A 23955-nucleotide genomic window follows, 5' to 3' on the forward strand; every position below is an offset into this window, starting at 1 on the left:
TCCTTGGTGTCAATGATCAGAACTATGCATTGTAAGATCAAGGCTGGAGAGTTCAAGGTTGCCGCTCAGAAAAGAATTGAGGTGTTTACAAGTCCTTCTTAACGTTCGCGTCGCCCTTATCGGAGGAAACCTCGTTGCCAAGCTTGTGGTACTCGCGGGTCAGGCCCTCGCATTGCTTCTTAAGAGTCTCAATGTCACGGTTCTTGGCATCGAGCTCCTTCTTCAGAGCACCGAGCTCACCAGCAGAACCTGCCTCGGCAAGACGGACAGAGTCCTTACCGCCCGCCTTCTTGTCACCCTCGAGAAGCTTGACACGGTCCTCAAGACGAAGGACTTCGAGGATCATGATGTAGGTGCGGTTCAAGATAAGGGAGAGGAAGAGCGTGAAACCACAAAGGTACATGTTGCGCTGCGAGTAGAACTTGCGAGCTTGAACTTCCATTCGGTCAGTACCCAGGTGAGCAGCTCTGTTGCGACAGTTCTTGGTTAGCAATGATCAATCTGAGTAGTAAGATGGAACAGGTATTCGTACCCAACACCGGCGCCATCCTTGGAGAAGGCAGCAAGCTCCTGCTGAACCCGGAAAACGCGGTTGACACTGTCAATGAACAGAATCAGGATGAAGATAAAGGTAATCTATGTGCTGTTAATTGAGCCCATTCTTGTATTCGAGTCGAGAGAAATTACCTTCAAGCCATATTGTAGCTTTGCAATGATAGGGCTTTCGGAAATGAAGGCGAAAAGCTTGCGCTTCACAGTGAATGGGAGGGGTACGATGAGGGCCAGGAAAACAGCCATCTCAAAGACCAAGAGAAGAAAAACCTATGTCGAGGCCATGAATTGTCAGCTTTTATCTTGCACAGAAGGCTTCATGGTGCGATCCTTGCCGAAACCATGAAAACCGGTCATTTGCTAGTTAGGCCCCAACGTCATCCGACTGGGCCGGTTGATGGGACAGAACAGAATGAAATGACAGAATTCGTGATGGAGACTTACGAGACTGTAGTAGAGAGTCATTTTTGCGATAATTGCCAGGAGAATACCTCTCGTGGTGGGTTATTCACACTGGATAAAAGGGGGGTGGGGTGCGATTGGAGAGTCTCGGTGGCAGCTGGTTCAAGAGTAAACAAGGACCGACAAGATGAGTGGACCTCAGTATAGGGGTACAAGTTCTGGAAGATAGTTCCTCAGAAACAAGTAGGAGAACTGGTCAGATGAAGATGTGGGAAGGAATAGGAAGATAACCTGGTGTCTGGCCAAGTTACGAGGTGTCTTGATGGGGAGTTTTCCTGCCTCGGGGCAAGTACGTCATTGAGTAGCGTGCACGTGACACCTGGAGCTGTCAGTGATTTGGTGCCTTAAGGTGCCTTCAGGCGTCGATATTTGCGTCGCGCATGTTGATATCTAGGGGGCGTTTAATTTCAAGTCAAGCTCAGTTGACCTGATCTTGGACTAGACTTGAAGTCACTGCAAGCGTACTATCCCGAATGGCAAGGCCTACGCTAGTACTGTAGTGCCTAGCATCACAGTACCATCGGTATGGTATGAGATTCCGAGGTTGTAAGTAAAAAGAAAGTATTTTAAAGAATTTCAATGATATTCGTGAACATCGGCTGAACAAAATTTTATATGTATAGTTTAGTAGGAAGATCACGGCTTGTCGACATTGACATTTAACCCTCCGCTTCCTCGTAGGCATTGGACTTGTGCTTAGGGTCGAACTTGAAGTCTTTGTGGGCAGGGCCAAGGAACATTTCACTATTATGAAAAAAGGGTTAGATTCATGATATTATCAGGAGAACTCCGAGAAAAGAGAAGACTTGAAACTTACGTGAGCTTGATCCAATCTTTGTAGTTACCGCTAGCCATCAGAGTCTCCAGGTCACTACGACCTCGGTAAGCAGGAGGTCTGTGGTTAATTCTGGGAGGCAGGTATTCCAGCATCCCAACAGGAACATAACGGTACGCAAAACTCAGCCACTCCAGCAGGAAGCGGCGAGTAGTACCGACACCGTGCTCGTCAGATCCCCAAGCCTCAAGGCCGTACTTGGCGAATTTCTCAATGTAGCTCAGACGTTCCGATGCAGATTTGTCCAAGTATTGACCGGTCTGAATTTCCTCGAAAAGCCAAGGCTTGATTAGTGCGCCACGTGCAACCATCACCGAATCTACGCCAGCATTGTTGATATGATCATCATAGTCAATATGCGAGTAGCAATCACCGTTACCGAGGAAATAGGTTTTGCCTCCATTGGGTTGATAACGAGCGTCAGGCTCGCGAATTGTATCAGTGATTTCGTCTGTCTTCTCATTTAGTCGTTTTATGAGTGCTGCAGTATCAGCAATATAAGACCAGTCTGCCTGGCGAGTATACCGTTGCTGTCTACTGCGCCCGTGAAGTGTAATAGCAGCAGCGCCTGGAGGCCCCAGATCCAAGACACTGGCTTCATGACCACCAAGTACAACACGCTCAACTAGCTTTTGAGCAGTTGGATAGTTGTCTTTGGTTCCCATGCGAATTTTAACAGTGATAGGGATCTCCTGAGATACGGCATTCATGCCGCGGATGATTTTCTCCAGCTTTGACTGGTGATCCAGGAGGGCTGATCCAGCGCCGTCACGGAACACCAACTCAATGGGACATCCGCAGTTGAGATCAATCACACGCAAGTGGGGTGTGTATTTGGAGAGAACTTCGGTTGCCTTCAGGGCTTGCCAAGGCTTATTGGCAGTAATTTGGGCACCAAATTTAAGGTCCTTGGAATTGTCATATCCTTGCACGATATTATCTCCGGGAATAACCTTTGGTGGCAACATTTCCGACTCATGGGCCTTCAATAAAGTCCATTCGGATTTGTTTCCCTGAATCAGTGGCATACTCATGGCCATCTCAGAGTAGGTGAATTGGGCACCTAAATCGGTGCAAAGTCGTCGGAAAGGCATGTTGCCCTGTGTAGTCAGAGGTGCTAATGTTGGAGTCTCGGGACCGAAATAGATACGTCGTTTCTCGGATGGCATGAATGGAGGCTCAGTATACCGGGCACGGTTGTCTTCCAGCTCCTCTTTGGACTGCTTTGCATCACCTGTTGCCTCAGTTTCGCGGATCTCATTCTTCTTCTTTCCATGGATGTTTTTCTCCAGTTCCACTGCGACTTTGTTGAGCCACTCATTATACTCATTTGCGCGATGTGTTGTCTCCTTCTTGCGGGCAAGAGCGAATTTGTCATCGGCGGAAATTATATTGGTCATTCCCTCGGCGTTTACGAATGGCACCTTAGGTTGGGCCTTTTGCTTGCGCTCCTCATCCTCCAGCAGAATCAACTCCATTTTTCCATCCTCTGTCTCTCTTTCGGTTGAGTGAGTTCCGACAAGACGGCATTTCCAGCCAGCAGAGCATGTGCCACGAGCGTCCCATACAGGACAAAGCCCGTTGAAAGTAGTAAGATCCTCTCTCTTGTACTGCTTCAAATAAGTCCGGATATTGTGTTCAAATCGACACTTCTCGCCATATTGACACTCCTTGGGTGAAAATTCGGGGCTGAACATCCTGGACATACAGAGACCTTTCTCATCTTTAGACGACCCGAAGCTGCGATTGGTGTTCTGGCCGGTGGGCTTCTTCTTCTTTCCTTTTTTCTCATCGTCTCGTTCAGCATGAGATCCAGCTTCGGCGGCATCATCGGTATTTGTAGGCTCAATTACTGGCTTTGACTTGACAATTCGATATCTATATTTCAAGAACGGTCAGTTCGTCAATCCGTCGGGTGCTAGAAAGAGTGGAAAACATACTCTGCCTTAATAGGGGCAATTCCTCTAGCCCTCTCATAAGCAGCCTGTTCCTCGGGATCTGAGGGATTATCCACGCGCGCCTTTTTAGAAGGTGGCTGCTCAACATTTTCAACTCCCGAGTCACCATTCTCGGCCTCGCGCTTGGTAGCATCCACCTCCGAGGGCGGTTGGTCTACCACGGAGTCAATGCTAGGCATTTTGACAGACCAGGTGCAATGAGACTCCTCAAGCAATTCGTGCGCTTTGTCGTAAGCGGAAGCTTCAAGTTTGAAGCCAGCGACAGCGCTCGTGAAGTAAATTGATTTCTACAAAATTTCGCAGTCCGCGAATGGTGGCGGAGAAGTTTACACTGTTTGTATTGAAGTAAAGGAAGTGAACACTGCTGATTGGATGCAGGTTTGAATGTGGGGCCGCTCCATTTCAAAGTGTACTGTATGGAAATGTGTGTACTGTAGCCCATGACACTAGAAAAAATAACACTACTTCAACAGCAAAAACTACAAGCTACGCGCAATATATGACAGATCTGAACAGATATAAAGCCCTGCGTGTATTGAGTACTAGCCTCGAGATAGGAAATGATCAGAAGGGTTGGGAGTCATGTGATTCAAAGCTACTCAAATTATACTGGCCCAAGCTCATAGTTTTGTTGTATCCTGTGGCTCCTACTGGCAGCATTGTTACAAATGGTATGTCTTGGAGTCCTTGGAATGTGTTCTGCCTAAGTGTATACAGTACCAGCTTGTCATTCGGAGCACTGCAGGGTCTACCCAACAGTCCTCGGTCAATCACAACCTGGTGCGCCACACTTGTGGAACCGAAGATGTGGCGTTGAGGCAGTGCATTCGTGGAGAAATGTGGCGGTGCCATATCTAAGCGCCCAAGCCGATGTCATAAGAGTGCCCCTCCTAAAACTTGGCGAGTATCTCAGAATACATTTCCATTCTTTTCTCTTCTTCATCTGCTGAGCAGGTATTTCTTCTGTGATATTTTCATCAGTTTGTCGGGAGATTTTGTTTTACAGTCCCTCACTGGCAGCTCCCCACCCTCCACGACGTCATAGCCTTATCCGTGCTATCAGCGCCCACATTAAGTTTATTGAGAGTTTCCCATATTTGGAGGCAAGCTGGAATCCGTCTTGATAGACTGCGCGTCTATCTCAACAAAGATGTCGAATACTACGAACGATCCCCGCCTGTTATACAGTGTCAATAATATTCGCGCGTTTCACATCCAAGATGGCGAGGAGCAAGAATTGACGCCGTCTGGCCCGCAGACCCTCTCTCTGCTCATGGTTCCCACCGCTACGGAAGCGCCTACACCACCATATGCTGCAGGTTCCGGAACACAAACTCCAGAGGAGGACTTCTATCTTCATCTATATCTTCCACCAGAGCTCGACCTCGCATTGCCTGCCACCACACAGATCTTTCACCAACCTCCGGATAGTTACCTCATCCCTCGCTGGGATATGGCACCTGAAGTCGGTGCATTCATTCGAATCCAGTTTCCTGGCATTGGCAATGGTCCAAATAATGTCACGCAAGATGATGTTGATACTTTCGAGACTATCCTCGCGCAGTGCACTGCTTTCCTTGACCGCTCTCCACCAACTCCCAAAGGCAAGTCCGGTAGCCATGCAGCATACAATCCAGCCGACTACGCTCCCGGCGAGGGATATATCTCTACCCCAGCTGCAGAAAAGAACAATCATAATGCACATGGAAAGATTGTTTTAGTAGATGAGGAAGACGGGAGTGTTGTTGGTGAATTAGGAGACGGATACAATGTGGTGGAGGACCCGGATGTCAAGCCCGGATCTAAACGTAAGTAATCACTGATAAGCCTCATGTTTGACCAGTAACTGACAATATTGTGATGTGACAGGTCCTGTTGGAATCGAACTTCCCGGCGAAGGAGAGGGTAATCGTGTTAGCGTAAGTAATGTATCTGAGGAGTACCTGGCGATGTCCCGACACCCAGCATATCAAAATTCGACCATTGTCCAGACCTCAGCTACGGCATCTCGTTTGGTCGTTGTCGGATCGACATATTTAGCCAATGCTCTCACAAGCGGCGCAGATGCCTTCACCAAGAAGGTCAAACCGAATCAAAAGCCAATGACCTTCTCTGATGCAACCCATGCACGTATTCGCAAGGTTGGAAACTTTTCCCATGGTGCTGCGGACTTTTCCTCTCGCACGTTGGGTCAGGTGGAGAAGGTCGCGCAGAATTTGGGAGCGTCTCTTGCGCGCAAGGACAATTCGAGGCCAAAGAAGTTCGACAAGAGCAATCCGCCGCCAGATTACAAGCCAGGAGTGTTGAACAAATCCATGATTGCCTTCTCCACTCTGGCTGATGGGATTCAGGAAGGAGCAAGGAACATGCTTTTGACCGGGTCACAAGCGGCCAGTACGATGATCGGCCATAAATACGGCGACGAGGCCGGCTCCGTCGCAAGCAACCTAACAGGTGGCATCAAGAACGTTGGATTGGTATATATTGATGCCACCGGTGTCAGTCGTCGCGCACTACTCAAGTCCGTAGCTAAGGGCATGGTTGTTGGGCGTATGCGCGATGGCCAACAGGTTGTTGTGGGCGCCGGTGATGGCGGCCAGATCCCCGAAAATGTGCAGGCTGGACCATCAAGTTCCGGGGCACGAGATCCAACTGCTCGGGGACGATCCCCGAACCCCAGCCCACCACCTGCATACGATGCATCAGGGACGCGATCGATCGGCGGCACGCCCATGTCAGGGGCCAAGCGGTAAGCGTCAGGCCATTGGAGCTCTACAGCAGCATATGAAATGGGGCCTTGACAACCACTAAGTTTTGTGAAGTTGAATCCAATTCGGAGTCTGTGGAGTCTTGGCATCATTTAATGAGTGCTGTTTGCTCAGTTCTGGTCTTTTATTTCTTTCTATCCGTTTGATTGTTGGTTTAGACTCCGACATACGGACCCATGGCGCGTTTCGAAGTTGTGCAAATACATATATAGCTCTAGCGTATCAATGCAATCAAGAGTTCAAACCTAATGCCAGGTTCTCTCCGCAAGCTCCTAGTCTCTTAATTTCTGCGTGTAGTTTTTTTCGGTCAATTATCCGAGACTGACGGACATCGAATGGATATCAAAGTTTCGGCCGGGTGGGACAGGCACAAAACCGGGGACATTCTTACTCCGTCAAGGTATCTTCGTACTAAGGAACTTACTAAGTCAAGCCAGTCAGCTCGCAGTCAGCTCGTATAGGTTTTTGTTGTAAATTTGTACTCCGTGCTCCGTATATAAGGAGTACTACTGTACTATGTATGTACGGCGCATTGTTAGTTAGAACATATTGTCACTTTGACTGCAAATTGCAAATCTCGTCCCCACCAGCTCTCAGGGCCGTGCACTATCCGCATCCGTTGTCGCCGACATTCATCCATAACATCTCCTCTCCACCCTCCCTCGTTTGCCGCCGAGTGCTCTCTTCCAGGGGTGGCAAGCGTGCCAACGCATCAGCCGCTGGACAGTTGGCCGGCCCACTCACACCAATGAAGATAAGCAGGACAAAGCAGCACAGTCACCGACAATCTGTAATCACCAATGGTTGTGGTCTCCACCTCGACATTTGAAGAGTGAGACGAAGTACTATGTACGGAGTACAGCAGGTGGAATGTGTCTGGCTTGTTGAGCTTGAGACCCTAAGGGGGGCCTGGAATGAGTGATTACGATTTCAACGTGGAGAGGATGACCGGGAAGAAGCGCTGCGGTGCCGTTTAAGTGGAGTGCGAGTGGAGCGCGTAAGAAGTCCGGTGCGGATACTCCGAGTGTTGAATACAGTTAGTTGTACGGAGTAGTTCGAGCCGCGATTGATGAGATCAGGGAATTTGTACTATGTACAGTATGTGATAATCGTCATACAAAAGGAAGAAGAAAAGGGAAGAAAAGAAGGTTGCAGCTGGAGAACTGGAAGGACCGTCCGATCTGCTTTGAATCCGTGGATTCGGGCCAGTCTCAACCATGGATGACAGTTCCAATTCGAGCTTGGCAGGAGAAACTTGTATACACTCAAGTATAAAGAATAGTAGTAGTAGTAGTAGTAGTAGTAGTAGTAGTAGTAGTAGTAGTAGTAGTAGTAGTAGTAGTAGTAGTAGTAGTAGTAGTAGTAGTAGTAGTAGTAGTAGTAGTAGTAGTAGTAGTAGTAGTAGTAGTAGTAGTAGTAGTAGTAGTAGTAGTAGATGAATAGAGAAGAGAAGGGCTGGATCTAGTGGTGGAAGATACGAAACAATGAAAGAAATTGAGTACGCAGTCAGCAATTGGTTTCCTCAACAAAGGGAAGAAGAAGAAGAAGAAACAAAGAAATGAACCCTGAAGTATTACCAATAGCAACTCATCTCATCATCATCATTCACTTCAACAGCAATCTCTCTTGAAACTCATCTCCGCATTCCCGTTTTCAATTGAACCACACTGGGAGTACATACTGTGTATACCTGTGGTCTAAATGTATGGAAGATCTCCCCCGGGGATAATGCAGGATCTCGATACACAATAGTATGTAATATCGAAATCGAGGTCGATCGCGCTTCTAAGGGGGCTTAATGACGATCGTCGGTCCTAGCGAGGTGTCCACTTTTTAGCAATACAAAACAGCCGGCGCGGACTGTTCCCCCTTTTATTTTATTATCATGATGTATTCCTGTATTAAGAGGGTATTCCTGTATTTTATTTATGTATATTATTATCATTTGAAACGTATTAGCCCTTTCGGCTGCTAACGACTAGCTTCAACCTTGGCTAACTCCGATGACGATGAGTCTGAGATACTATGTACACAGAGTACATAATGGTCATTGCGCTATGACTATGACTAGACCCGAAGACCCTCAGATACACTCAGATAACTCTAGGCCGTCCGACCTTCCTGTTTGTTCACCACATGCGAGGATCAGCCCTCGGGCCTCGCACCTGTTTTGTGTTGTTATCACAGTTTGCCGCAAGGGATCCATTTTCTATGTATGTACAAGATATTGGTGATATGGTACACTATGAGCTGGTGTATCATTATGTCCAAGGCTATACAACTACCTCTGCCTGGCAGTGGTAGTTACCTAGTAGTTACTACTGTATAGTTAACTATACCCTATTGAACCATATATGTATACTCATTCTAGTTATTCAGGAGAATCACTCTCAGAATTAATACTAAATCCTGAATAAAAGAATAGAATATTAAATACTAGTTAATAGAATACTAAATACTAGATACTAGATACTAGATACTAATTTAATAGCTATTATGCATTCAAAGGTCGAAGCTGGGTAGACCCGCTGGTTCCCCCAGACTAAACGAGACCAAACCTCTTCTCTTCTCCTCTTCTTCCCCTTTCTCAACCTTCATCTTTCACGAGGTCTTCTCTCGACCTCTTTTTTTTTCGTTTCTCTTTCTTTTGTCTCGTTGATTCTTTTTCTTTTTCCTGTTTCGTCTTTACTTCTTTCTTCGAGGCCATTTTCTGTGCCTACGATCTCCCCCCCTATTCCATCTCGCCTCCCCTCGCGCCCCCTGTCCGCGCGCCCCTCAGCCCTGGATTCGAGATCATGTTCAACATCGACAATTGAACTTCTTGATCTTCTCAAACCCTCTCAATCGCGACTGAGACATCTTTCTCCCGCGTTTGTTTCTCTGCCCCGGCTTTTTCGGACAACGTGCGACTACCCACACGTCGTGGGTCGGAAAGAGGGGATTGTCTAGGAACTGCAGTGCAGGTATCTTACTACTCTCTTCCTTTTTTCTCTTGTGCTTTGTTTCTCTGCTTTACCGACGCGTTATTTCGTCGGGTCCATAGCTGTGACCGAGTTTCCTGGCGATTCTTTGTAAGATTGAGCGTGATATTTCCCTTTTACTTCGCAATTCCCTCCCCTCTCCCCCCGAGGTCGTGACATTCCTCGTCCCCCCCCCCCATTCCTGCGATCGAAGCTTCTGTCAGTTCCCACTCGTCCCTGCTTCTTCCTCCCCTCCATTCCAAGCCAAATCGCATATTTTCTCCCCTTGTCAATTGCCGATAAGCATCAAACGTGGGGAAATTCAAAGGCTAACCATGCGTGTTTGACCGTTACAGTTTGTGAGGCTGAAGTCGACACTCGGTGAGTGCGACCGATCGCCCTAACCATCCTCCCTCCCGATACTCGCCAAACACACTCTCGGGAGGGTTTGGTGCTTCCTGCGCGTCAATTGTGCAATCGCAATTGGCTGCAGGTCTCCCCCGTCGACAAGTGCCCAATAGAGCGTGTCGCGGTCCGTCACACAGCCAGAAAGTCTCGCCGGACTCTCTGCGCATTGAACAGAAGGTATGCTGGCGGCCGCAGTGCAAAAAAGACCTATTCCTTGATCCCCCTCCCCGCGCTTATCCGACACAATCCTTGAAACGAACATCTCGCACAAGCATTTGCGACCGCAATTGCTAATCTCTTGTCCAGCAGCCATTTCTGAGGCCGGACCCGATCAGCTTCTTCGGCTATGAGCACTTCCCACCAGTCGGCTCTGCCACTCTCCGCCCATGACTCCCCAGTATCAAACCAGACGGCTTCTTCTCAGGCTCAGAAGAATGTGCGCAGCAATTATCCCGATATGCTAGGCTCACCACCGGTTCCACCCCCGAGGGTTTCATCTACGCATCACAGTCGCCGCAGCCCCAATAGTTCATCAAGAGAGAAGACATCACGAGAGGGCAAGAGTCGAAGCGATCGCAAGGAAAATCGAGATCGATCGCGTGACGACCGCAATGGCAAAAGTCGATCCCGTCGCCCGGATCCCCTCGAAGAGACGACTCGGGATTATAGCAAGTCGAAAGTAGTCGGCCCCATTCCTCCTGATCCCCAGATGGAACTCGATGCGGAAAACACACAAGGACCACCTTTAGTGAAGGAGTCCAGTGCTGTGATTAACTCAGTGCAGGTCAGCGACCCCGTTGTAGACCGAGCAAGAGAACAAGTGCGACAGGTGGGCAGCACGCCCCCGGCAGCAGCTGTACCTGCAGACGTTGCTGCGAGCTTTCCGAACGATGCCCCCGAAGATGGTACTCGAACCGGGCACCGCAGTCGCCACGATTACAGCAACAATGGCAACACAATTAAGCGCAAGGAGACCACTTTCGGCCATTATATTCTCGGCCAGACTCTCGGCGAGGGTGAATTCGGAAAGGTCAAGCTTGGATGGAAGAGAGACGGCAGCATTCAAGTGGCTATAAAGCTCATCCGTCGAGAAACACTTGGGTCGAATCCAACCCGGTTACCAAAAATCTACCGAGAAATTTCAATTCTGCGTGACCTCGCTCACCCCAATATTGTGCGTCTGCACGAAATGGTGGAAACCGACCGTCATATCGGTATCATCATGGAATACGCATCGGGGGGTGAACTGTTTGACTATATCCTGAACAACCGCTATCTGAAGGACAATTCTGCCCGTCGTCTATTCGCACAGCTTGTTTCTGGCGTTGGCTATCTGCATAAAAAGGGTATTGTGCACAGAGACCTCAAATTGGAAAACTTGTTACTGGATCGAAACCGCAATATCATCATTACTGATTTCGGATTTGCCAACACTTTCGACGCGAATGATCCATTGGATGAAGAGATTGAGTACAATCTAACCAACAAAGAATATGTCAAGCGAAAGAGATTGGACAAGACAGGTCCTACTGGACTCCGACGCGGCGATCTGATGCAAACAAGCTGCGGTAGTCCCTGTTACGCTGCCCCGGAACTGGTTGTTAGCGACTCCCTGTACACTGGGCGCAAGGTAGATGTGTGGAGTTGCGGTGTCATTCTGGTACGTTCACTAAATCCGTTCTTGGTGTTATAAGCCCATCAGAAAATACTAATACATGGCGTCCATCTAGTATGCAATGCTGGCCGGATACTTGCCCTTCGACGACGACCCAGCGAATCCCGACGGAGATAACATTAACCTGCTGTACAAATACATTGTCACCACCCCTTTAACATTCCCGGAATATGTCACACCCCACGCTCGCGATCTCCTCAGACGCATACTGGTTCCCGATCCTCGCAAACGTGCAGATCTGTTCGAAGTGGCTCGTCACAGCTGGCTGAACGAGTACTCGCACATTGTTTCTCACATCACCAGCAGCACCACAAATGTTGCTGATATCGCCAATACAACAATACCAGCAGAGTCTCAGCCGGAAGCGCCCCCTCTCGCCCGCAGTGCCTCGGTGCGCGAGCCACCAAAGGCGCATCAAAGTCCCGTGCCGGCCGTCGGGGGTCTCAACCACCACGCTGGAGATGTGTCACAAGAATCACCCAGTGAAAAGTCCAAGACCTCTCGTGATGCCAAACGAAGAACAGTACAAGTCGAATACGTCGCTCCGCAGTCCCAAACTGTACGAGGAGAATACCCAGGGGAGACCGAGTCGCGCTCTCGTGGTTCGATTCAAAAAGAAGAGCAAGGACCTCCAGTACCAGAGAAGTCAGCCGAATCAGCTCCCGCCAAGGGGAAGGGAAAGCCGCCTGTAAATTACGACAAACCTTTGCCTGGACATTTCCCTCGATCAACTTCGGACAATGCGGCCATGACTGGTACGATAACTACCGCCGTGGTACCCTCGAATGCACGACCAACGACAGGCGGCTCCATGGCCTCCTTCAATGCCGGTCGTCTTCCTTCTCGGGGCTCCTATGGACAGCCGGTAGCTCCTACTGTAACTGCAGCAAACACGGAAGGCCGTCTTGCACAGCCAAAGAGCCGACATTCCGCACTTGGCCAGAATCCTGCACAGGCATCGACTACCTCAATTGGCCGTCTCAGCACACAGCAACTTCCCTCTACCTTTAATCCTACACCTCGCCAAGAGCCCCCTAAGGGTCACAAGCGTTCTAACACTGTTTCGAGCCTCGGTGAAAAACTCTTTGGACGTACTGGTTCCATTCTGGGTGGCCGCAATTCACAAAACAATGCTGCTCGTTCTCGACAGAACAAGCGGTATCCCCCTACTAGCATGAAAGAGACCCTCCCTCGGGAGGATTCTCGTGTTTCGATGGATTCCCGTCGATCTATGCAATATGGCCATAATAGAAAGGCAAGTGAAGCCGCTGGTGAAGGCCGTCCACGTCGATTTTCCCTTCTGCCTCCATCTTTCTCCCTCCGCGGCTTCTCTGGTCGAGCTCAAACCCCTGAAGAGACCTCACAAAATCCCCGTCCTGTCGATAGTCGCGATCCACAACGTCCAGCTACTGGTCCGGTTCCAAGTCGTCCTCGGGCCACAAGTTACGGCACACAGGATGCCATGGGCGTTGTCAACGAAGGGCCATCAGATGAGGTCCATGAGCAACCTCAGCAACCCCAAGAAAATGAGCACCTGAGCTATGAAGCTCAGATCGACCAACAATTCGCCGAGCTTGGGTCCCGATTCGACCAAACACAAGATTCTTTTGGTGCCATTTCCTCCGAACAGGTCTACCAGAATGATGACCAGTATGCCGGCAATCACTACACCTATTCATCCAAGCCTAACTATTACGATGACTATAACGGCACCTATGATAGTTTCCCACGGGCATCCATGCAAGCTGGCCGGTCTGGTCGTGGACCAAACGTTCTACAAAAGAACAACCGCAAATTTGCCGATGCTTATGAGTATGAGCGGGATCTCTCACATCACTCTGGTAGTTCAGGCGCGGCCCGCAAAGTGATGGACTTTTTCCGAAGACGTGCTAAGTCTCGAGCTGGTGCTGAAGAAAGGTGATTGCCTTGACTGATCCAAGCTCGGAACCAAATGAATGACAGGCATCTCAACTTGCTCTCGCTTTGAGAGCGGCTGTTGAAACACTCTTATGGAACTAGCAGTCGGCTCTCTAAACTGCTTCAATCCCACAAGGCAAAGACCGATCCGATTCTGTGCTGGTGCTCCATACTCTCTTAAACCGAAAAAAGAGCAGTGAGGTTGTTTGGATACCCATGTGATACCCTGCTTTGTTCTCCTCATTCTGTGGATGAAGCGAAATTTCTTTTCCCATCCGCCAAGTGTTTGATTAATCTCTAGCATGTTTATTTCCTTTGTTAGAATACATTTTCCTTTTTCCTTTGCCCCTTTGCCTAATGTTTCTTATTCTTATCTTTCTCCTCTTATATTCTTTGTGACTGAATGTTTCCTTTCTCCTGTCATTATTACCTCTGGCTGTAAAGCGGGACCAGCACTGTGTTCTTGTTCAGAGATCTTTTTACGTCTCCCATCATTGCAAATCCCTGCGTTTCTCTTTTGCCATCGTACTCTCTGTCTTATACGGGAGGTTCCATTGAACGATAATCGAGTTTTTCAGGCACTATTTTTTTTTTTCGCTCTCTGCCAATGCATTCCCCTTTACTGTACTAGTATTGTTGCCCTTGTTCTTTCGGTGACATCTTTATATCTGCGAGCGACTGTATGTGGTTTCTGCTGGCTCTCGGTAGTTTTGTGGCTTGTTTTATAGTTCACTGATTACTACCTCGCACATGGATTTATAAGTGGCCATTTATAGTGGACTATCAATGGCAATTGATAATTTGATTTACCAAGAGTGTGTGTCCATTTCTACGTACAGATGCTAGTAAGCCCTAGTTATAAGAGTGTGAACACAATGTCCGCATGCCAGTGTCACAGGCTATTCGAACATTGGCAGTGAGATCAACAATACTACTAGCACATTATACTGGGCAGTAGTTCACTACCTATCACTAGGTAGTGATATACTGGTGTATTGTTGACTTTAGTGATAGTATTCTGGCTGCCAATCAGGAAATTCAAGATAGATTCGTCGACCTCAATAACTTTCGAGTTCTCATAGTAATACATCTTCGACCTTGCAAGGAATTTTAAAGAACTCTGTAACTATTCATGACTGGATCTTCAAATGACCAACCTTCACCAAATCGGCTTCCTTATTCAAGCTCGCAATTTCTGCATCCGCAAAAGGAATTCCTTCTGCAAGTCTTTTCTCCTCCACGATCATCTCAATCTCGCCAGGGAAATAGATCTGATCCACACCAGCCATCTTTTCCGATTCAGTGACCCGCTTGTAAAGATAATCCATCCTCTCCTTGAACTCATCCATAGTCATAAACAAATCCGGTCGAATAGCCACCAAGAAATGACCTACATCTGCAGGTTTTGACGGATCATAAGGATTCGTAACATGACCCGCAAAAGCAGCTCCAGAAAACACCCCAGAGAAGACATCCATCATAATCGACAATGCAGATCCCTTCGGTCCTCCCATGGGCAGCATCACCCCTTCCAGCGCTTTAGCGGGATCATCAGTCCGATTTCCATCCTTATCAAGAGCCCAATCTGTAGGGATTTTCTCTCCCCTCCTCAAAGCCTTATAGATCTTCCCTCGCGCCGCAATAGAAGGCGCCATATCAAGAATGAACGGCCGTGCATCATTTCCAGAAGGTGCACCACAAGCAATTGGTGAAACACCCATAAGTTTCTCTTTCCCACCCCAAACAGGAAGAGCAGGTGAAGAGTTCGTAAAAACAAGCGACATCATCCCTGCATCCAACGCCTGTTTAACCAACCACGCTGACATCCCGAAATGATTCGAATGCTTAATTGAAACCATACCCATACCAAAATCTTTAGCCATCTCAATGGCTCGATTCATACCCTGGTACGCGGCTACGAATCCAAATCCATTCTGTCCATCGATTTGTGCGACTACGGGCGTTATTTGTCGGAGTGTAGGTGTTGCAGACGCGTTTAGAGCTTGTTGCCGGATTCGTTCCATGTAACTTGGAATTCGATTACTTCCATGAGTATCGACTCCGCGTAGGTCAGCGCTGACTAGACATTTTGCGACGATAGTGGCGCTTTCAGCTGGGGTGCCGTTGCCGATGAGGATTTGTTCCACGAAGGATTGGAGGTCCTTGTGATTTATTAGGTGTAGTTGTTGGACTTCGTTGGTCATTATGGGTGGATTTTTGGACAGAATATTGAAATCCTTTGTTTGATTTGACTATTGGTGTTGAACTTGGCGTTTTCTTTCATTTCGAAGAGATGTTGGGGTTGCTTTTTAAAGCGTGGGGGAAAGTTGGGGAAGCGGATGTCTCCCGCTTGACGGAGCAATGCCGGGGATTCGGTGGGAAGTAGACTTCCAACAACAAAATACATGGTGGTATTTGAAATATAAATGCAGTATGTGGAACTTTTACTGTTTATTTAATCATTTTCAATATGTCCGAGGCATTCCTTTCCATTGCTTGAATATACTTTTAATTATTGTTGAAAACCTCCCACATCAGACTGTCAAAATCCGGTGCTCCTGTAAAATCTATCTCGTTCAACCAGCTTGTGTTATCCATACCCAAATCAAATTCATCTCCAAGAGACACCATCGAAGGAGTGATACCAATGGCTGAATCAATGGCCCTTGGTATTTCTTCGGCCGTCACGTTTGCATGCTGTTCCTGGGCTCCATGCTGCAACTGGTTCCTGGTTGCCTGTGGAGACCTATCAAGACTTCGCATTTTAAGTAAGCGCTGGATAGTAGTCCCTGATATTTCATGGATACAATCACGGGCACGTTTGGCTTCCGTCCAGTACTCTCCAATACTGCTGAGAATATTCAGGCTAATGCCCGTGTCAGCCACCACATCGTTAATGTGAACCTGTGATGCGATTTGTGGTAATCTCCATATACTATGCAGCATGATAAGAGTACTCAGAAAAATCGAGTGCACGATCAATCTGCTATATAGCAACGCTTCTTGTCGATATAGCTCTCCAAACCCACGAAGAAGCTCAATTGCATGCTGAGAGCATTTCTCAAGCATCTCGTCCGAAGGCTCTGGGATGCCTGGGCTTGGCCGTAGAATCAAAATCATCATCTCATGGTATTTAGTTTCACAGATTTTAGCGATTCGGTCCATTCCTATCGCCTTTGGGATTTCAAGTTGCCATGACTGGAGACTGTTTATCATGTCTTTCTGCCATTGGTAAATATCGGCCACGGGAGGGTACGCGTATCTCGGTGGATCTCTGCAAATGCTATGCATTACATATTTGATCTCAGAATTCATTCGTGCTAGCTTGAAAAGGTGGATAGAATATGTCATATGGGAAGGTGGACTTTGGCGAGATCTTTCCTCGACAGCGAACTCGCCGAGATATTTATCGGCGACATCTGACGGAAACTAAATTTCATCAGCACGAACATTGCTTCTTCATTTATTATTTCGCTTACCCGAAGCTCGCATGCCTCATCTCGAACTCCAATCGGTCGACCCATCATCGTACCCAAAGTTCGATCAAAGGTATAAACTACCCAGAAAATCCGAGTCCGCATCTCCTGGTCCAAGAAAGAAATCGAGAAGTTTGAATTGACTCTCACATCACGCTGAAGCCCAAGGTCAATCAATGCTCCCAGACATTGATAGTTGAGGCTCCATATATTGATTCCACAGGATGGATTGTGAAGGGCGTATACCATGAGAAGCAGAGAGCTCTGTAGTCCTTCCAACGAGCCATCAGCACATGCTCCCTCGAAGTATCCCGTAGCTGTGGTATAGTATCCTTCTGCAGGCAATCGAAGCTTGAAACGTCGGGACAGGTCCGAAGCTGCTATAGCTAACACCATGTATACATGAAAAGCGCTCGATGGATCAGGATCTGCGTCATTATATAATTGTTCCAGTTTTCTCATATGAGATTGTTCATGTAGGAACGGATAAATGAGATGAACAGAAGAGAAGTATCTTGAAGATAGCTCGATAGCATCTTCTTTTCTGTTTGGCAAAGGAGCAGGGCTGTTGAAGAGCTCAGTCGATAATGAGATAGGTTCACGGATACTACCTTCTTGTCTTGCTGGACCCATTCGTCGGCCAGCACTTGAGAAGATGAGATTTGCGAGGAAATAGCCACTCGAGGGTCCTATGTACCTTGGCTCTCCCCCAGAGGACAATGAGACGAGACCTATCTCATGAGCTTGTCTTGATGCGCGGGGGTTGTGATGATCTTCCGGATGTATTTGTGTCTCTTCTTGATGAGCATTTGAGGTCACAGAGCTTGTGATATGGACTTCTTCCAGTGGTGGCTCAGACCGCGACGGATCCGCTGCCGTCGGTCCATCTTCTTCTATACTTGTGCCCTGCTCACGGACTAGGGACTCAAGCCACTGGACTCGTCTTTGTAAATTGGCAATATAACTAGTTGATAATTATGAATATAGATTCTGAAGTATAGAAGATTTGAATCAACTCACGATCGATTAACCTCTTGTTTCCCGTCATTCACGCAAGCCGCATTCGCCTTCTTACAAGACGCACATTGGGGCAAGGCCCCATCACATTTGATTTTTCGACGTTGACATCTCCGGCAAGCAGCGCGGCTCCGATTGCGACGCGGCGAGTCCATTTTCGAACTATCGATGCTCTTAGGAGTGATGACAGGATTTCATCCTGTCGTGGAAGAAATGTGCGGAGAGCTTCCGCCGACTACCGCCACAACGCCCGCGGATTGTCGCCGACCCCCAACGGATGCGATCCGCCGCCTGGTGTCCATAAATGCGCCATCGCACCCGACCTTAATCGATACTTTCGAATTGTATATTTGAATCACATTTGATTTTACGAAAATGACGATCTGCCATATTGGTTCGTAAGGATACTCCCAGATTTAGAACAAATATTGACCTGCGGATAGTCCTGTTCAAGTTTCGGGCAGATACATCGGCTGCTATCCGAGACGAATTTCTTACGCAAATAAAAACTCTCAAATCACTATCTTGCGTCAAGAGCCAGAGACTAATTGTTGGTGGTCCGTCTATTACTGAGCCTGCGGAGAAGAGCAAGGGTTTCCAGTATGCACTTGTAAGCTACCATGAAGATCGAGCAGCGCTCGCTGCATACCAAGCGAGCAGTGAACATGAAAGGTACATATCCTTGAACTACATCAGCAACGATGCGCTACTACAAATGCAGAAGAATGAGGCTAATTTTCTGTTAAAGGGTCACGCACGCGTACTTTATTCCTTACAGGGAAGATCTGGTTCGATTTGATTTTGAAGTAGATTCGGAAGATGAACCTCTGCTTGGGTTTTAGATTAGGTTTTACTTCAAATTATTAAGACTAATGAATTGGATATCACATAATGAATGAGATTACGGCTCATGCAGAATACCCAGCGGTAGCGGGTTGAGCCCAGTAGGCCTTCACTTTCCTGGATATGACTGGAATTCAACATGTACCGAGCTCGTGAGTTTGATATCTTGAGGACTGAGACTCAATGCCTCTGATGGCTCAGGATTCCCAGATCCAGGACTTCCACCAAACAGTCCTCCACCGAATTGCGAATTTCTTGCAGGCGCAGACGCAAAAAGTGATCTCCCCACTGGTGCATGTTGCATAGTAGTATTTTGACCGCCGTCCATAATATCCACGGCGTAGACTTCTCGTCCGACCTCAGAGGAATAATCCTGGGCTTTAGCAACTGCATCGCGAACAGCCTCTTTGCGTACCTGCGAGCCTAGAGCTTTTTCCGTGGCTTCGCTCAGACTCCAGTCGATTGAAGTAATTTCCACATTAGAGTAGGACAGGATCTGCCCGACAACCTCGCTGAGCTTGGTGAGATCCTGAAAGACGATACTCAGAGACATCGAGGCTTTGTACACCTTGGGCAATGCGTTGCCATCCCTGTCGCGTGGGATGTAGTTTCGAGTGCTGAGAAATGTCGAGGCAACTTTGGTTACTGCAGCGTCTGCAGTAGCTGTGCCTTCTGGAGTTTTGGGAGATAGCTTCGAGAAAAGACCAGTGAGCTCATTAGACCTTGAAACTACCTCCTTAGACACAGTGTCTAATTTGGGCCCCTCTGATTCCACGGCGAGTCGAAGGAGACCCTGCTCGGCCAAACGCGTAATGGATGATTCGCCGTTCACTCTGATCTTGAGAGGCTCCATTTTGTCAGTGAGACTTGTGTTAGATTCAATGATTGAAAGGATTGTCTTTCATACGTTCGTGTCTGGGGTTTTTATAACTAAAAGCCAAGCCCTGCAGGCAACATTCAGAGGTGCTCCACCGCAGCACAGCCCTCCGAAGGTTGCCACTATATATGTAACGCACCCACACTTCAGCAGTAAATAAGAAAAGGAAAATGAAGTCATATACTAATTAATTAATATCTATTGTCGTCTATCTTCAGGTTCTTTGTTTCCGAATATCAAAATTTGATCAAATAGTTAGACAATACCTTCCAGGTTGAAACCATGATAACTCTTTATCATTTGCCATATTTCTCACTACTTAGTGCAGTTAGTGGGAAATATAGAATTTGTACAAGAATTCATGGATGTATCTACCCAAAATTAATCTTCAAATTCTCCCTTCAAACCCCATTCACATTCTTTTGTTTCCTGGCCTTTAATATTTGGTAGTACTTCCTGAGGTTCAAGACACCGAGGTACTACTAGTAGTATATCTAGTAGACATAGCTCGTAGCAATAGACGATTGTGGTCTTCTGTGATTTGAAGTAACATTCAGGAATGACCCACATGCTCCACTGGGATTTTGGTGTTGTGTGGTGCGGGTATACCTAATATAGGTATATTCCATCTCTTTCGTTTAAACCTTGTGAAATCACAGCTTGAAGATTTTAAATCTTCATATCACAATTGCAATCTGTTCTGTTTGCTCTGAATGATTGACAAATTTAAAGCAGACTGCAAGGGCCGTGAGAATATTATAAGTCACCGCTTTCAATTAAGCACAGGGTTGGTGTGACGTGAGACTGGAATTGACTTTCGAACATTTCATCCCCCTTCCTCCTCGTTCATTTCTCTCCTCCTCACAGTCCCATCATCCTATTTGATTAGTCCCAAATGGCTCGAGAAAGGATGGATGAGGCAATGTATTGATTCAGGATTCTTCTCTATGGCCAGGAAGGAGTGCCGCCCAGGACTATTGTTCCCAAGGATAAAGGTAGGGCTGATCCCTCTGACCTGGCAGCGGACTATGGTACGGCGGCGCAGATGTCCGGTAGGATGGATTTGGTGTTGACTGGGCTGGATCATTGACGCTGGGCACAGACAAGCCTTGACGCCTTTGGGAAGGAAGGAAAGAGGAGGCAACATGATCTATTGATGAATGTGGGGATAACTGGAGGTTATCCGGACGTTGTCTTTGGCTCTGGTCCATCGAATACACCTGTTGGAACGATGTACCATCTGATCCTTGATTGCGGGATGCCCTGCCATGGAATCTCGCTTGCGGCGTCGCAACTGCGATTGATGGCGGGGGTGTTAAGCGTGCTCCCTGCTGCATACGTCCATTGATCATGTATGGCTCTATCCGTCCCGAAAACCCAGTTTGAGAGGCTTCACCCAGGGATGGCCTTGTGGTTGTATATTGTTGCCAATTTTGAAGATGCGGCGATTGACTCGATACCGTTGCCGCCGCCGTTGTTCGTGAAAGCCTCGCAGGTGATGGGTGAGGACCCCCAGAAAACTGAGAAGACGGGACAGCCGTCCCAGAAGTCGCAATATTCGACACTGCGCGCCCTATCCCTTCATTGATAATCCACTCAGTTTGATGAGGGAAAGCTTGATCACCATTGGTTGGTATCTCATGATGGCCTTGATAAGCCAGCTGGCGCTTCAAGCGATCGACCTCATCTTCCAGAGCAGCGTTCCGTTGAAGTATTTCCTGCAATTGATCACTCCGGGACTGCATCTCCGTAATTCGGGCTTGCAAGAGCGAAACCTGTGCCTCGAGTTGCTCGATGTGCTCTTTCGTGCGTTGTCGAATGGATCGTTGGGCTTCACGGTCATTTGCACGTTTTCGTTCCAACTGCTCGGCAGAAAGAGCAGTGACTCTTCGTGTCCCCGAACGAGACTCGCGCCTTCTGGATGATGGACCCCCCCTCTTGGCTGCTCATGACACGCTTGGATGTTGGGGCCGCAAGGCTGGGCTCAAAACAGTTAACGGTAGCCCGGCCTTTTTTGACCCAGTCGTCTCGTGCAAAAAAAGCGCCGTTGGGGACCATGCATACGCTAGTGGCCACTGGAGAGATAAGGTCCAACATAAAGGCAAAGCCTATAAATTGGGAGTATGTCGTGTGTATTGATGGCTGGCTTCGTACGCGTGTTCCTTCAATCCACACCGGGCCGAATAGCAGCGGGAGCTATGCTATGGCGAAAAGAAGCAGATAGCCTGGGATAAATGGCAGAATCTCGACTGGGGTAACTAAAATGAAAGGATTTTGGAGCTACTGGGGGCGAAGGACGCGGGATTTCAGTCTAGGCGGTCTCATTAGCAGCGGTCTGCAGGGGATCAAGTGCCTTAAATAAGGTCATCCTGCCACCACAATGAGTCTGTTCGGGCTCTGTATGTACCTTTCTCCGGATCGGCATTAGTATTAGGCCATGCTGTAAGCAGATTGTCACTTCCACTTATACTACGAGCCCACTGACTGAATGCAAGATTAGCGGCCAATTAGAGGTGCAATCCCATACGAACTATGTGGGTACGCATACAGAAGCTATGAACATAGCATCTTATCAGCGTTATCCGTACGGGTCCAGGCGACTCCCTTTTGTTGAATCTGCAGCTGACATGCCTACCATGAGGAGATAGAAGGAATTCGATAAGCTAATTACTAGACCCATACAACCTTAAGTCGGAGGCGGCTCTTCTGCTTGTCTGCCTTTTCAAGTTTATATCTGATACAAGACATCAAACTTGACTCAGAATTTGATAGATGAACACAGACAACTTGCTCGATTCTTCGGCAAGCACGGGTGGGGGCTGGATACTCTGCTCTACCGGCAATAGTTCCTCTGCCAGGGAATTCAGAAGTTAAAACGATGACTGTCACGCAAGGCTGGCGGCTTTAGCACCCGCCCAAGTAAGTGGGATCGTTTAATCCTGCTTTCTCTGCCGGATTGGCCCCCATAATCGTAAATTCGAGACCCTCACTTTCCTCGGATGCTCCGCCTTCGTCTCCGGTACCCGAAACCAATTGACGACTCCGACGTCTTTGAGTATTGTGGAGATGTTCTGAATCTTTCTTCCTCTTTTTTATATATATTTTGGCCCCAGAATAGAACAGAGCGTACTGTTGTCTTGGCTGACGATTGAATCTCTGAGGTAGATTCAAGTCAACATGTATGAACAATAAGATTTGTTTCCGGTAATATCTACTAGTATACAAGATTTTATACTGCTACAATCTATATTGTAACCTAACAGTAGAAAAATACTGACGGCCACATCTGCACGGCCTTCATTCTTTACTGTGTCACGATATAAAGAACAATGCAAAGATCAAATCCACCAGAGAGCGGATTTTATCGTGAATATTCTATAAAAATCAATAGAAGAGAGAACAGAGACCAGAACAAAAGGATAGAAGCATAGAACAATATAAACTAAACTTATTGCCTGGTCTCACCATGCCAGAAATAAACAGTATCCCTAATTCAGTCTTTCGCTACTTCTGTCCAATACTTCTAATTTCTCCTGCTTTGTCCCATTTTTCCTTTTATTTGGTCTTTCATTTTGTTGATATTGTGCTCGCTTACATACTGAATGTATACTTCCAAGTACACATTCATTATCGACGAAACGAAAGGTTTCGTCGATAGTAACACGTTTTCAACGAGATATGTTGGACCTCAAACTTTATGCTTGAAGCATTGAGTCATTTCGAGCATACAAGGTGGCACCAGTAAGTTCACTCAATATTTCTCGATTTCTTGTAATTAATTTTGAGAACCCTACAGAGGTCCAAAGACACAACAGAGATGGTTGTTTGCGACGGATACAAATCTCCATTACCGACACTAGTGATTGAAACTGGCTAGTCAGAGTTCTATCCCGATTAGCTCTATGATATACGCAGTCATGATCGGCGGCAATGGCATACTGCAATAAGAATCGACATTTCAGTCAAATGGTATAGACGCAGTCACAATACTGTCGGCAGGATGTTGGATTTCTGCAAAAAGCGCGATGGAATACCAGTACGCCTCCATCAAGAAGTCATTTTTCCCACACCACTGGGAAATTCTATCCAATAACTCCAAATCAGAACTCGAAAGAGTTTCAATTCCATATACCCAGCAACTGCTCTCCAAGATTTCCTGTTGAACAGTCCGTTCACTTCGCTCAGTTGCCGAAAGAAATATTACCAT

General features: G+C 47.5%; 9 protein-coding genes across 9 annotated transcripts; 3 read left to right on the plus strand and 6 right to left on the minus strand.

The window, feature by feature from the left end:
- Positions 1-85: 85 nt before the first annotated feature.
- Positions 86-1017, minus strand: N7469_010723 (putative BAP31 domain protein; the record flags this gene model as incomplete). The annotated part of the gene is made up of 4 exons (XM_056649628.1): positions 86-467; positions 533-636; positions 688-822; positions 997-1017. The coding sequence occupies 4 exons, from the start codon at positions 1015-1017 to the stop codon at positions 86-88; spliced, it is 642 nt and encodes a 213-aa protein (XP_056496759.1).
- A 656-nt stretch (positions 1018-1673) lies between these two features.
- Positions 1674-3986, minus strand: dus3 (tRNA dihydrouridine synthase DUS3; the record flags this gene model as incomplete). Its single annotated transcript, XM_056649629.1, has 3 exons — positions 1674-1758; positions 1832-3727; positions 3790-3986. The coding sequence occupies 3 exons, from the start codon at positions 3984-3986 to the stop codon at positions 1674-1676; spliced, it is 2178 nt and encodes a 725-aa protein (XP_056496760.1).
- Positions 3987-4957: 971 nt separating this feature from the next.
- On the plus strand, positions 4958-6560 carry N7469_010725 (senescence-associated domain-containing protein; the record flags this gene model as incomplete). The annotated part of the gene is made up of 2 exons (XM_056649630.1): positions 4958-5615; positions 5677-6560. 2 exons carry the CDS (start codon positions 4958-4960, stop codon positions 6558-6560), a joined length of 1542 nt encoding a protein of 513 aa, XP_056496761.1.
- Positions 6561-10280: 3720 nt separating this feature from the next.
- On the plus strand, positions 10281-13539 carry N7469_010726 (putative serine/threonine protein kinase (Kin4); the record flags this gene model as incomplete). The annotated part of the gene is made up of 2 exons (XM_056649631.1): positions 10281-11603; positions 11674-13539. Coding segments are annotated over 2 exons (3189 nt in total), but the record flags the coding sequence as incomplete, so codon positions are not given.
- A 1126-nt stretch (positions 13540-14665) lies between these two features.
- Positions 14666-15739, minus strand: N7469_010727 (Ldh family oxidoreductase; the record flags this gene model as incomplete). Its single annotated transcript, XM_056649632.1, has 1 exon — positions 14666-15739. One exon carries the CDS (start codon positions 15737-15739, stop codon positions 14666-14668), a length of 1074 nt encoding a protein of 357 aa, XP_056496763.1.
- Positions 15740-16043: 304 nt separating this feature from the next.
- Positions 16044-18183, minus strand: N7469_010728 (Zn(II)2Cys6 transcription factor domain-containing protein; the record flags this gene model as incomplete). Its single annotated transcript, XM_056649633.1, has 3 exons — positions 16044-16964; positions 17015-17975; positions 18032-18183. The coding sequence occupies 3 exons, from the start codon at positions 18181-18183 to the stop codon at positions 16044-16046; spliced, it is 2034 nt and encodes a 677-aa protein (XP_056496764.1).
- A 266-nt stretch (positions 18184-18449) lies between these two features.
- On the plus strand, positions 18450-18870 carry N7469_010729 (Dabb family protein; the record flags this gene model as incomplete). The annotated part of the gene is made up of 2 exons (XM_056649634.1): positions 18450-18700; positions 18777-18870. Coding segments are annotated over 2 exons (345 nt in total), but the record flags the coding sequence as incomplete, so codon positions are not given.
- Positions 18871-18980: 110 nt separating this feature from the next.
- On the minus strand, positions 18981-19724 carry N7469_010730 (SIMPL domain-containing protein; the record flags this gene model as incomplete). The annotated part of the gene is made up of 1 exon (XM_056649635.1): positions 18981-19724. One exon carries the CDS (start codon positions 19722-19724, stop codon positions 18981-18983), a length of 744 nt encoding a protein of 247 aa, XP_056496766.1.
- Positions 19725-20722: 998 nt separating this feature from the next.
- On the minus strand, positions 20723-21845 carry N7469_010731 (bZIP transcription factor; the record flags this gene model as incomplete). Its single annotated transcript, XM_056649636.1, is given in 2 exon segments — positions 20723-21665; positions 21679-21845. 2 exon segments carry the CDS (start codon positions 21843-21845, stop codon positions 20723-20725), a joined length of 1110 nt encoding a protein of 369 aa, XP_056496767.1.
- Between the last annotated feature and the right edge of the window lie 2110 nt (positions 21846-23955).

This window comes from Penicillium citrinum, assembly GCF_028827155.1.
Source record: "Penicillium citrinum strain IBT 23319 chromosome Unknown utg000009l:1.0-4274883.0:1.0-4276374.0, whole genome shotgun sequence".
NCBI classification, from domain to species: Eukaryota; Fungi; Ascomycota; class Eurotiomycetes; order Eurotiales; family Aspergillaceae; genus Penicillium; species Penicillium citrinum.